At 39.8% G+C, this 13,682-nt stretch overlaps 1 protein-coding gene across 1 annotated transcript in view; it reads right to left on the reverse strand.

Moving 5' to 3' along the window:
• Positions 1 to 5,929: 5,929 nt before the first annotated feature.
• The window catches only part of EHHADH (enoyl-CoA hydratase and 3-hydroxyacyl CoA dehydrogenase), a gene marked incomplete at its 5' end in the record, with an annotated part of 66,766 nt that continues 59,013 nt past the window's right edge, over positions 5,930 to 13,682 (reverse strand). Inside the window, 1 exon segment of the mRNA NM_001134134.1 lies at positions 5,930 to 8,782. Within this exon segment, the coding sequence (NP_001127606.1) occupies positions 7,521 to 8,782 (1,262 nt within the window). The 3' untranslated portion in view covers positions 5,930 to 7,520.

The raw sequence follows: 13,682 nt of genomic DNA on the forward strand, positions 1-13,682 counted from the left end.
CCTTGAGCAAGGCAGTCCCTAAAGAAGGCCATCTTCTGGCAACACTTCTGGAAGCTGGGATAATTAATCTTTCATTCCTGAAAGAGGATCTGGGTAGCACATCACAGAAAATTTTAGTATATATATCTAATATGCAGAATGCTTATTGACCTACAAATCATATACTTTTCCTATTATATTGATATACGTGTACATTATACAACACAAAAAAGAAATTTATAAATGATTAGATATTGATTAAATAATATATTAAAACATCTTACTAATATGTGATGTTTCATATTATTATTAGCTAATATCAGACAGTATACTTTTAGGGCAAACTTCACTATTTATGGCAGGTACATAAACATTTCTTTTTAAAAAAATTTATTTATTATTTTTGAGACGGAGTTTTGCTCTTGTTGCCCAGGCTGGAGTGCAGTGGCACGATCTCAGCTCACTGTAACTTCTGCCTCCTGGGTTCAAGTGATTCTCCTTCCTCAGCCTCCCGAGTAGCTGGGATTACAGGCATGTGCCACCACGCCAGTTAATTTTTGTATTTTTAGTTGAGACGGGGTTTCACCATGTTGGTCAGGCTGGTCTTGAACTCCTGATCTCGGGTGATCCACCTGCTTCAGCCTCCCAAAGTGCTGGGATTACAGGCATGAGCCACCACACCCGGCCATCGATCAAAATTTCTAATAATCTTCTTGATAATTTCCATTTTTTTTTGGCCAACTTCTTGCGAGATTTGACTAACTCATTCTACCTGTAATGCAGCTGACTAAAAGCTGACACCAGAACTACCAGCTCTGCCATTTTCTCATTGCTCATCTTTGCTTGCTTTGTTTTATCTTCAGTTGTGCTTTCTTTGAAGGAATCCTTTTTTTATATAATTTTATTTTTTAATTAACAAATAATAGCTATACATATTCATGGGGCTTATGGCAATGTTTTGATACATACACTGTATACTGTTCAGATCAGGCTAATTAGCATATCCATCAGTTCAAACATTTAGCATTTCTCTGAGTCTAGAACATTCAATATTCTCCTTCCAGCTATTGGAAACTGTATAACGTATTATTGTGAACTATATAATCCTACAGCGGTATAGAACACTAGAACTTATTCCTCCAATCTAGGTGTAATTTTGTATCCTTTAACAGATCTCTCCCTATCCCTCCTTTCCCCTTACCCTTCCCAGCCTCTAGTATCCTCTGTTCTACTTTTCTCACTTCTATGAGATCTGCTGCTTTTTTCAGCTTCCCCATATGAGTGAGAACATGTGGTATTTAGCTTTCTGTTCCTGGCTTATTTCACTCAGCATAACATCTTCCAGTGCCATCCATGTTGCCACAAATAACAGGGTTTATTCTTTTTTACGGCTGAACAATACTCCATTGTGTACGTGTACCCCATTTTCTTTATCCATTCATAAGTAAATTTTTAAAGAGGGCTTCCCTTCAAGGAATTTTTTGTGAGGGTTAGTTTAGTGAAATTAAATAATTTAGTCTGACTACCCACTTATCCCATTACATAGAATCTACAATATTTCTCAATACGCTGAAAGCAAATGAAAGTGGGAGGATACCTCTGTCAGCCTCTGCATTTTGGATGTTGCCTGCTTTGCTCAGGACACCTCACAGCTGTCTGAGATGTAGCTTGTTGAGGGCAACAGTGTACATCAGCACACAAAATATTAATCAAGATTAAGTTCTTATTTTGTAGGCAAAAATAAGTAGCAATGGTAGTTCTAGTATTTTCTGCCTACACCTCTGTGGATCATTTTTCATACTCTTTTGGGTAGAGGAACCCCATTTTGGAGATCTCTGATCTAGTGAGCAGAAAGTTTATGCACCGCAGATTTAGTACTTTTAGTCAGTGCTGAGAGATGCTGCTTTTCCAATTTTTCTTCTTTTCCCTTATGCTATTGTTGATCACTTCTCCTTCTGTTAATATATTTTCTTTATGAATTTTTTTATTTCTAATTAAGTAATAGTCAAGCTGAGGTTCAAGTAGGCCTGTGAGACTATTTCCTACTAAATGTTTATTTAAAGCCCTATTCTCAGGTTCTTAGTGGGCATCTCCATCTGCCCACAATTATATGTGAAACATATAAAAATTTCTGAGTAATTCAACATCAAGTTGAAAAACACATCAGACTGGAAAAAACATTTAAAAAAAAATTTTTGTCTAATGAGACTAGATTCTTAAAAGTACCTGCGTGGCCGAGCCTGGTGGCTCATGCCTGCAATCCCAGCACTTTGGGAGGCTGAGGCAGGTGGATCACCTGAGGTCAGGAGTTTGAGACCAGCCTGGCCAACATGGTGAAACCCCATCTCTACTAAAAACAGAAAAATTAGCTGGGTGTGGTGGCACATGCCTGTAATCCCAGCTGCTTGGGAGGCTGAGGCAGGAGAATTGCTTGAACCCAGGAGGCAAAGGTTGCAGTGAACCGAGATCACGCCATTATACTCCAGCCTGGGTGACCAGAGTGAAACTCTGTCCCAAAATAAATAAATAAATAAATAAATAAAACTCCTTGAGTATCAGAATTGCCTATAGCACTGAGAAAAAACAAACAAACAAACAAAAAAACAAAGAACCCCAAACCGTACTAATTCTTGGATCCCACTTGCATTCATTCAGATTTTAGGGTCAGTTATGTGTAAAGGCTTAAAAATAACACGAAATTCTCCACGATACGAGTTGATTGCTCGCTCACATAAATGACTGCCGGAGGTAGGGTGGCAATGCTGCTCCATGAGCTCCTTATGGACCCAGGCTCTTTACTGCTCTGCATTCTTTCTCTTCATTCCAGGGCCTGGCCTCTGTCTTCATAGTCTAGTCTAGTGGCTGCAACTCCAGCCATCACATCTGTGTTCCAGGCAGGAAGATGGAGGAAGAGACAAAAATGAAATGGGCAAAGGGTGCACATCATCTTACTGTGAAGGCCAGTTCCCAGAAGCTGCCATGTGACACTCCCTCTGACATCTCATCATCTAGAACTTAGTCACATATCCACAATTTCATATAAGAGAAGCCGACAAATACATTGTGTATTCTGGGCAACTATATGCTTAGCTAACAATTAGGACGTTTATCCCTACCTAAGAAAAGAAACTTTAGGGGACAGCCAACGGTCAATTTACAAATCAACAACACTCTAGGCCTCGGCCAGCTTTGGAAATCCATGTGCATTTAGGATCTGGTTGGAGAAGGTTTTGCCCTAAGCTCATCCTAGGGATATCACACTATGGCTAGAATTAGCAACTGTTTATGTGTCATCTTAGAGAATGTGGAATAGCCCTAAGTACAGTGACAATGTGCACACGAGTGACTGCATTAGCTCTGCTCATGTCATCTTATGAGATGCTTTCAGGCACTCATTCTGCCAGGCTACTTTAAGTTTGGGTGAAAAAGAACAAATAAATATTTCAATTGAAACGTGCAGGGAGACTGGGTGCAGTGCCTCATTCCTGTAATCCGAGCACTTTGGGAGGCTGAGACAGGAGGATCACTTGAGCCCAGAAATTTGAGATTAGCCTGGGCAACACAGTCTCTATAAAAAATAAAAAATAAATTAAATGCCCTGGTATTCTTTGGACAAGAGTTTAAAGTTCTGTTCATCTCTCTCATATTCCTGTTTCTCAGGGTGCTAGGAAAAAAATATTAAAAAGAACAAACAAAATGCAATCATTTTGTCCCATTTTGTCCCAGATTTGGTCCCATTCGTGATCCAGTCTAAATAGAGGTTTTCTCAGCCACTTTTGTCAACTATTATTTAGAAAGATACAGCAATAACCAGAAGAGTTTTTGGCTTGAAACTGCCACACAGTGTCCTGGAAACAAAACTAGGCATTATACAATTCCTGGGGATGTCATTCATATCTTTTCTATGTGGATGACAACCCCTTGGTACACAGAATGAATGGTGTCCGCTGGAGTTGTGCAATGCTGCTGTCCTGCCTGGAAGCAGTGTAACTTGTCTGTTAATCTCAAAATACGTATAAGCTGGTAAGATAAGCAGATGGTACTGACAGTCCCAAGAATAGTCAAGAACTATTCTGTTCTTGCAGAAAGCTGCTTTTAAACATAGTCCAGAGAACTTGATTTAATCTTATCAATGGCTACCAAAAGGGTTCAGATAATCTAGTGAGGCTGCAATATTTCTGATTTCTAGGTATCTGTTTTAAAGACAAATCTAAGACCTTGAAATTTTAGGTTCCTACAGTGCAGTAGAGTGTGATTTGCATAAAGAATTCTGTAACATCATTAATCAGGGGAATTTAGGATTCCTCACTTTATCGCTCTCATGCACACCTGTTCCTGCTGGAAGTAAATAAATAGAGAGCAACTGCAGCTGCATGGTGGCTTTACTGATTTAAGTAGTATCATTAAGAGCATCTTTCAAGCTGGGAGTCTTACAGCTTCAAGGGTGTTTCCAATATATAATTCCCATCAGAGTCAATTATCATTAGAGCATATTTTTAAAAACGAAATCCAGAGTATTTTTTTTAAACTTTTAAAATTATTAACAAAATCAGCCTTTTAAGCAAGTATATTTTAGGACAGGAGAGGATATCCTGAAAATTTCATCATATTAACTGCTATTATATGTAGGACCCAGCAAATTTGAATTCGTTTGGCTTCATTTGATGTAAAATAAGAAGGAATGAACTCATATTTTCTCCTTCCTGTTTTCTTTCTTTTTTTTTTCTTGAGATGGAGTCTTTCTCTGTCACCCAGGCTGGAATGTAGTGGCACGATCTTGGCTCACTGCAACCTCCGCCTCCTGGGTTGAAGGGATTCTCCTGCCTCAGCCTCCCGAGTAGCTGGGACTACAGGCATGCGCCCCACGCCCAGCTAATTTTTGTATTTTTAGTAGAGACGGGGTTTCACCATGTTGGCCAGGATGGTCTCAAACTCCTGACCCCAGGTGATCTGCCCACCTTGGCCTCCCAAAGTGCTGGGATTACAGGCATGAGCCACTGTGCCAGGCTGCTCTTCCCATTTTCTATTGGTCCTTAACCTTTACTGGGTCATGATACATTTTTTTTTTTTTTTTTTTGAGACAGAGTCTCACTCTGTTGCCCAGGCTGGAGTACAGTGGCATGATCTTGGCTCACTGCAACCTCTGCCTCCCAGGTTCAAGTGATTCTCCTGCCTCAGCCTCCCAAGTAGCTGGGACTACAGGCGCGTGCTACCACACCGGGCTAATTTTGTGTATTTTTAGTAGAGATGGGGTTTCACCATTTTAGCCAGGATGGTCTCGATCTCCTGACCTCATGATCCACCCACCTTGGCCTCCCAAAGAGCTGGGATTACAGGCGTGAGCCACTGCGCCCTGTCGGGTCATGATACTTTTTAGAATATGATGTGAGATATGGTACCTTTTCCAAGAAATGCACTCAGATACATATACACAAACTTTATCATAACATTTCAGGGGTTATTGACTCATAAAATCTATTCATAGACCCTCTAGTTTCAAAACCTCAATCTAGGCCCAGTGCGGTGGCTCACGCCTGTAATCCCAGCACTTTGGGAGGCCCAGGCGGGTGGATCACGATGTCAGGAGATTGAGATCATCCTGGCTAACATGGTGAAACCCCATCTCCACTGAAAAATACAAAAAATTAGCCGGGCATGGTGGCGGGCACCTGTAGTCCCAGCTACTCAGGAGGCTGAGGCAGGAGAATGGCGTGAACCCAGGAGGCAGAGCTTGCAGTGAGCCGAGATAGCGCCACTGCACTCCAGCCTGGGCGACAGAGCAAGACTCCAGTCAGAAAAAAAAAAAAACAAAAAAAAACCCCTCAATCTAGAGGCTACTGTAGGGTGAAAATAAGTTGCAAGAACTCAAAATTAATTCCAGGGTTGAAGAAAAAGTTAGTGGGGTTTTTTTTAACATTAATTTGAAAACAAGTCACTTTGGAGACAAAAATACTACTTTCAGGAATCATTTTTATTGATGTCTTTAATGTCACAAACCAAATTATATAAAATTAAGTAGTATACATTTCAAACATAATAACTGTACTCTGTAAAATTCAAGGCACACTTGGATTTTTGTTGGTTTTTTGTTTGCTTTTTAACAACAGAAAACTTATACTCTATTCATTCAAGATTTTTCCATCAGAACTTTCATCATTTTGTTTGGGTTCACAGGTGAAAATACTGTGAAAGTTCATTTACACCACAATGAAGGATAACATCTGCAGCCCCATTTATTTACTAACAACTTTATTGAGATATAATCCACATACCATATAATTCACCCACTTAAAATATACAATTCAATGGTTTTTAATATACTGTTATGTGACCATTACCACAATAAGTTTAGACCATTTTCATGAACCATAAAGAAATCCTGTACCCATTAGATGAATCCTGTACTCCCCATTCATCACCCCCAATTCTAGCCTTAGGCAACCACTAATGTATGGAAAGTATTTTTTGTAGAGACAGGGTTTTGCTATGTTGCCCAGGCTGGTCTCAAATTTCTGGCCTCAAAGTCCTCCTGCCTCAGCCACCCAAAGTGCTGGGATTACAGGTGTGAGCCACTGTGCCTGGCCGTTTATTTCTTTCTATGGCTGAATGATAGTCCATTGTATGGATATACCAGATTTGGTTTATCTATTCATTAGTTAATAGACATTTGCATTGTATCCAGCTTTTGGCCATTACGAATAATTCTGCTATAAATATTTGTGTACAAGTTTTTGTATTGACCAGCCCCTTAATTTTTAACTACACAAGGCAAAAAGTAAAAAGAGAAGAACTCTTACAAAAAAATCATACAAAATATGTTTTGCAACAATTTTAGATTTTTCAAGATTCAACCATTTCCATATGTAACATCACAGAGGCTTGTCATGACAGGGAGACTGGTGTCATTACTCTATCACAGAAATGGGAAATCCTAGAAGGTTAGATGTTCTCTAAGACCCTTCTTACACTAAGTTAATGACTTACTACTTTCTATTATTTCTCCATAAACAGAAGAGGAAAGACCAGAAGAGGAAAGGCTTGCCACACTAACCTGAGTTCCCTGTGCTGGTTTGAAGTACTCAGTTCCCTTACCAATTTCCAACTGTGTTTTTCCTACAACTTTAATGTTTGTTGAGTATATGTATGATTCATAAGATTTCTGATGAATGCTATGTGTGTGACATTGAAAGGAGTCAAAATGAATGTATGACTTAGCTGCATTTATCATGTATTAATTGATGACACATTTATCCAATGATCAAAGCATTTGAGAATCTCAACTTATGCCTGAGCCTCTTTCATCAGCTATTATGGTATTACATTCACACAAGTTCATGCATTGAATTTATCTGATAAGGACAGATTCAGAAGCACATTCCTAAAGATTTGACCATTAGAGTCATCACACAGAAGATTCTACTGATTATTTCTTTTGCTTTGTATTTCAGAACAATCTTACTTTGGATTTTTGATTTAATTTCACTGAAATTCAGTCAGCATTACCTGATGCTAGCATGTGAGGCATAATCTGGAAGGCTGAATCACAATTTACTGCTAGGGGAGCCTGCCAAGCTTTGCCATTCTTTCAGGGGAGGGTTTCCCTGAGAAGCCAGTTTTTTTAGATAGTCACTGGGCTCCAGTTGGGGAATATCAGGGTTCTGCCTGTAATATTTCTGCAACTTCTCTAGAACTGTGGGCAACCCAACTGTGGAAGCATAGAACATGGGCCCACCCTTGTGCCTTGGCCATCCATATCCATGTAAATAGACAACATCAATGTGCTCTGGGCTAGCAGCTATCCCTTCTCCCAAGATACGGAATGCTTCATTGATAAGTGAATATAAGCAGCGCTCGAGGATCTCATCCTGGCTAATGGTACGTGGTTCAATGTGATGGGTTTCTCTATACTGTGATAGGAATTTGGAAAGCCAGGGATCGGGTTTATGAATCCTACCCAATGGCTTGTCATATTGATACCAACCCTTACCTGTCTTCTGGCCAAATCGTCCTAATTCACAGAGCACATCAGGAATTGGGCAGTATCTCCTATTACCCCTTTTTCGGGCAGGAGTTCCTGGAGGCAATGTAGGTCCAGTAAGACCTTGCCCCTTTCTAGATTTCCAGCCCACATCCAACCCAGCAAGATCAGAAACTCTAAAAGGTCCCATTTTAAAACCAAACTCTTCTAGCACCTGATCTACCTCCTCTGGTTTGCTGCCTTCTTCTAACAAGAAATATGCCTGATTGTAATAAGGATTCAACATTCGATTCCCCACAAATCCAAAACAGTTGCCTACAACGACTCCAATCTTTTTAATCTTTTTTGATAAGTTCATAACAGTGGCAATGGTAGTGGGGGAAGAGTATTGGCTGGGAATAACCTCTAACAACTTCATGACATGAGCTGGCGAAAAGAAGTGGGTGCCAATGACCAAGTGAGGACGATCAGTGGAAGAAGCAATCTCATCAACATCCAGGGCTGAAGTATTAGTGCACAAAAATGCTTCTGGTTTGCAGATAGCTGAGAGTTCAGCAAAGACCTGCTTCTTCAGGCTCATTTCCTCAAATACTGCTTCAATGACTAAATCTACACCACCAAGCTCCTTCATAGATGAAGTTAACCTGGGTTTTGGTCCTGACCAAGGGTGGCCGCTCTGTTGCATTTTGGAGGCTTCTTTTTCCAAGACAGAGGTTATCATCTTGTTTGCAGTTGCTAGCTGGTTTTTGTCCGAGTCTACAGCAATCACAGGAATCCTGGCCCTTGCAAAAGAAATGACAATGCCTCGGCCCATTGTTCCTAAGCCTGCAGATAAAAATCAAAGGAGAAAAAGAATGATTCAGTGGTATTAGGAACTGATAAATTATTCACTGGATGGAAGGTTTATGTGAAAATGTGGCATTTAAAGATATTGATTCAAGAAACACAAATGGATTGAGTACTAGTTAAGACTCTGCACTCTGCTACGTGTTTCAGAGGATATAAAAATTAGTCGGATTCACACACACAAATAGAAGCTACACAAACTAATAAATGAGTCCAGCAAGATTGTAGGTACACAATTGATATACAAAAATCAAGTATATTTCTATATATTAGAAATAAACAATCTGAATATAAAATTAAAAGAAACAATTCTACTTACAATAGCATCAAAAAGAATAATACACAGGAAGAAATTTAACAAAGAATAGGAGAATTTGTACACGAAAAACTACAAAACATTGTTAATAGAAATTAAATAAGACCAAATAAATGGAAAAACATTAAATGTTTTTGTATCAGACAATTTAATATTGTTAAGGTGGCAATACTACCCAAATTGATGTGAAGAACCAACACAATTTCTATAAAAATCCCAGATGGTTTTTTGCAGAATCAATAAGCTGATCCTAAAATTCACATAGAAATGCAAGAAACCCAGAAGAGCCAAAACAATACTGAAAAAGAACAAAGTTGGAGGATTCACTCTTCCCAATTTCAAACTGTATGACAAAACTATTCAAGGTTGGGTGAGGTGGCTCGTGCCTGTAATCCCAGCACTTTGGGAGGCCAAGGTGAGAGGATCACTTGCAACCAGGAGTTTGAGAACAGCCCGGGCAACATAGTGAGACTCCAACTCTATAAAAAATTAAAAATTAGCCAGTCGGCCAGGTGTGGTGGATCACACCTGTAATCCCAGCACTTTGGGAGGCTGAGGTGGGTGGATAACCTGAGGTCAGGATTTCGAGACCAACATGGAGAAACCCCGTCTCTACTAAAAATGCAAAATCAGCTGGGTGTGGTGGTGCATGCCTGTAATCCCCACTACTCAGGAGGCTGAGGCAGGAGAATCACTTGAACCCAGGAGGCAGAGGTTGCAGTGAGCCAAGATCGCACCATTGCACTCCAGCCTGGGCAACAAGAGTGAAACTCCATAACAACAACAACAACAACAACAACAACAACAAATTAGCCAGGCATGATGGTGCATGCCTATAGTCACAGCTATTTGGGAAGCTGAAGCAGGAGGATATCAGGAGTTTGAGGATTGCAGTGAGCTATGATCACACTACTGCACTCCAGCCTATGTGACAGAGTGAGACCCTGTCTCAAAAAAAAAAAAAAAAAAAAAAAGCCTACAGTATTTAAGACAGTGTAAGACAGAGTGGTCATAGCAAAAGGACAGACATATAGATTAGCAGAATAGAGCTGATAGCCAAAAGTAAACCCACACAATTATGGCCAATTGATTTTTAACAAGAGTGCCAAGAACATTCAATGGAGAAAGTATAGTCTTTTCAACAAATGATGCTGGGACAACTGGATATCCACATGCAAAAGAATGAAGTTGGACCCTTACCTCACACCATATACAAAACTAACTCAAAATGGATCATAGGCCTAAATGTAAGAGCTAAAACTATAAAATTCTTAGAAGCAGATCTTAGGAGTAAGTCTGATGGATGGATACATCTTTGTGATCTTGAATTAGGCAATGGTTTCTAAGACATGACACCCAAAGCACAAGCAACACATGGGTAATAATCACATGAAAAAATGTTCAACATCAATAGTCATTAAGAGAATGCAAATAAAAACCACAGTGAGATAATGCTTCAAACCCACTAGGATTGCAATAATGAAAAAGACAGACAGTAACAAATTTTGGTGAGGATTTGGGGAAATTAGAACTCTGATACATTGCTGCAAATTTTTTAAATGGTACAGTTGCTGTAAAAAACAGTTTAGCAGTTACTCAAAATGTTAAACATGGAGTTATTTTATGATCCAGCAATTCCACTGATATCTAAATCTCCAAGAGAACTGAAAATATATGTCCACATAAAGCTTGTACATGAATGTTCGTTAGCAGCAGTATTCAAAATAGCCAAATGCAGCCATAAAAAAGAATAAAATCACACACTTGCAACAACATAGATGCAGCTGGAGGCCATTATCCTAAGCAAATTAACACAGAAACAGAAAACCAAATACTGCGTGCTCTCACTTATAAGTGTGAGCTGAACACTGGGTACACATGGCCCCAAAGATGGGAACAATAAACACTGGGGATTCCAAAAGGCGGAGTGACGGAAGATGGAAGGGTTGAAAACCTACCTATCGGGTACTATGTTCACTACTTGAGTGAACATTAGAAGCCCAAACCTTGGCATCACGCAATATATACACCCATGTAACAAACCTGCACATGTACCCCCGAATCTAAAATAAAATTTAAAAAAATAATTTCAGAAACCCTGAGCTAAGGCTGGATCCAGAAAATTGTGTATATTACCTGTACAGAGAATGTATACATAACTTTCTTATCTCCTCCTCAAGAGAAATAGATCAGTGGCTATCAGTACTTGTTAATTAAACTAGGGGGCATTATATCTTCAACAGAATCAACTGTCTTCCACAGAAATGGAATATTCCAAAATCTGAGATACAATGAGACATTTTAAAATGAAAACTATTAATTTAGTGTAGTTCTCCTGCTTTGTGATTTTCCTGTATCAATGTCACTTGGCATTTTTTAAAGCTTTAAAATATTTTCCTGTAATTTTTGCATTTATACGATAAAAATAAATTTCATTTTCTCACATTAAAAAATTAGCCAAAAAATAGAAGCAAGTTGAACATTCATCAGCTGGTGAATAGATACACAAAATGGAGAATATTATTCAGCCATAAAAAGGAATAAAATACGAGGCAGGCAGATCACCTGAGGTCAGGAGTTCAAGACCAGCCTGACCAACATGGTGAAGCCCCATCTCTACTGAAAATACAAAAATTAGCTGGACGTGGTGGTGCACACCTGTAATCCCAGCTACTTGGGAGGCTGAGGCAGGAGAATCGTTTGAACCTGAGAGGCAGAGGTTGCAGTGATCCGAAATCACGCCATTGCACTCTAGCCCGGGCAACAAGAGCAAAATTCTGTCTCAAAAAAAAAGAAAAAAAAAGAATAAAATAATGATACATACTATAACATGAATGAATCTTGAAAGCATTATGCTAAGTTAAAGAAGCCAGGGCCAGACGCAGTGGCTCATGCCTGTAATCCCAGCACTTTGGGAGGCCAAGGCACAAGGATCATTTGAGCTTGGGAGTTCAAGACCATCCTGGCCAACACGGCAAAACCCTGTTTCTACCAGAAATGCAAAAAATTAGCCAGGCGTGGTGGCATGTGCCTATGGTCCCAGCTCCTCAGGAGGCTGAGGTGGGAGGATTGCTTGGGCTCAGGAGGCAGTGGTTGCAATGAGTCGAGATTGTGCCACTGCACTCCAGCCTGGGTGACAGAGTGAGACTCCATCTTGAAGAAAAAAAAAAAAAAAGCCAGACACAAAAGGCTACATATTGTATAGTTCCATTTATATGAAATGTCCAGAATAGGCAAATCCATAGAGACAGAAAGTAGATTCATGGCTGCCAAGGGCTGGAGGGAAGGGTGATGGAGAGTGACTATTGATGGGTAGAGGATTTCTTTGGGGAGTGATGAGAATGTTCTAAAATTGATGTGACAATGGTTGCATAAACTCTGTCAATATCTAACAACCATTGAATTGTATTCTTTTTTGGTGATACTTTTACTACGCATTTTCTTATTTTTAAAAATTGTGGCAAAATACACATATGATTTACCATCATAACCATTTTTAAGTGCATAGTTCAGTGGCATTAAATACATTCACAATGTGTGCGACCATCATCAGAACTCTTCCAAATTGCAAAGCTGAAACTCTATACCTACTAAATGATAACTTACCATTTTCCCTCTCCCCAACCCTGGCCAACCATTCTATTTTCTGTATCTGTGCATTTGACTACTCCAGGTACCTCATATAAGTGGAATTATGCAGTATTTGATGTTTTATGATTGGCTTATTTCACTTAGCAGTATGTCCTCATGGTTCACCCATGTTGTAACATCTGTCAGAATTTTCTTCCTGTTTAAGGCTGAATAATATTCCATTGTATGCATATATCAAATTTTATTTACCCATTCATCCTTCAATGGATACTTGGGCTGCTTGTACTGTTGGGCTATTGTGAATAATGCTGTTATGAACATGAGTGTATAAATATCTATTTGAGTCCCTGCTTCCAATTCTTTTTTTGTTTGTTTGTTTGAGATGGAGTCTTTCTCTGTCACCCAGGCTGGAGTGCAGTGGCATGATCTCGGATTACTGCAACCTCCGCCTCCTGGGTTCAAGCGATTCTCCTGCCTCAGCCTCCCAAGTAGCAGAGATTACAGGTGTGCACCACCACGTCCAGCTAATTTTTGTATTTTTAGTAGAGATGGGGTTTCACCATGTTGGTCAGGCTGGTCTCGAATTCCTGACCTCAAGTGATCCACCTGCCTTGGCCTCTCAAAGTGCTGGGATTACAGGCATGAGCCACTGTGCCTGGCCCCTGCTTTCAATTCTTTGGGGTAAATATCCAGAAGTGGAATTGCTGGATTATATGGCAATTTTTACCTGTTTGACGAACTGTCATGCTGTTGTCCATAGCAGCTGTACCATTTTATTATTTATTTATTTGTTTATTTTTTGAGATGGAGTCTTGCTCTGTCACCCAGACTGGAGTGCAGTGGTGTGATCTCAGCTCACTGCAACTTCCACCTCCCGAGTTCAAGTGATTCTCGTGCCTCAGCCTCTGGAGTAGCTGGGATTACAGGCACCTGCCACCATGCCTGGCTAATTTTTTTGTATTTTTAGTAGAG

The sequence above is a fragment of the Pongo abelii genome, chromosome 2, assembly GCF_028885655.2.
Source record: "Pongo abelii isolate AG06213 chromosome 2, NHGRI_mPonAbe1-v2.0_pri, whole genome shotgun sequence".
Lineage (NCBI taxonomy): Eukaryota > Metazoa > Chordata > Mammalia > Primates > Hominidae > Pongo > Pongo abelii.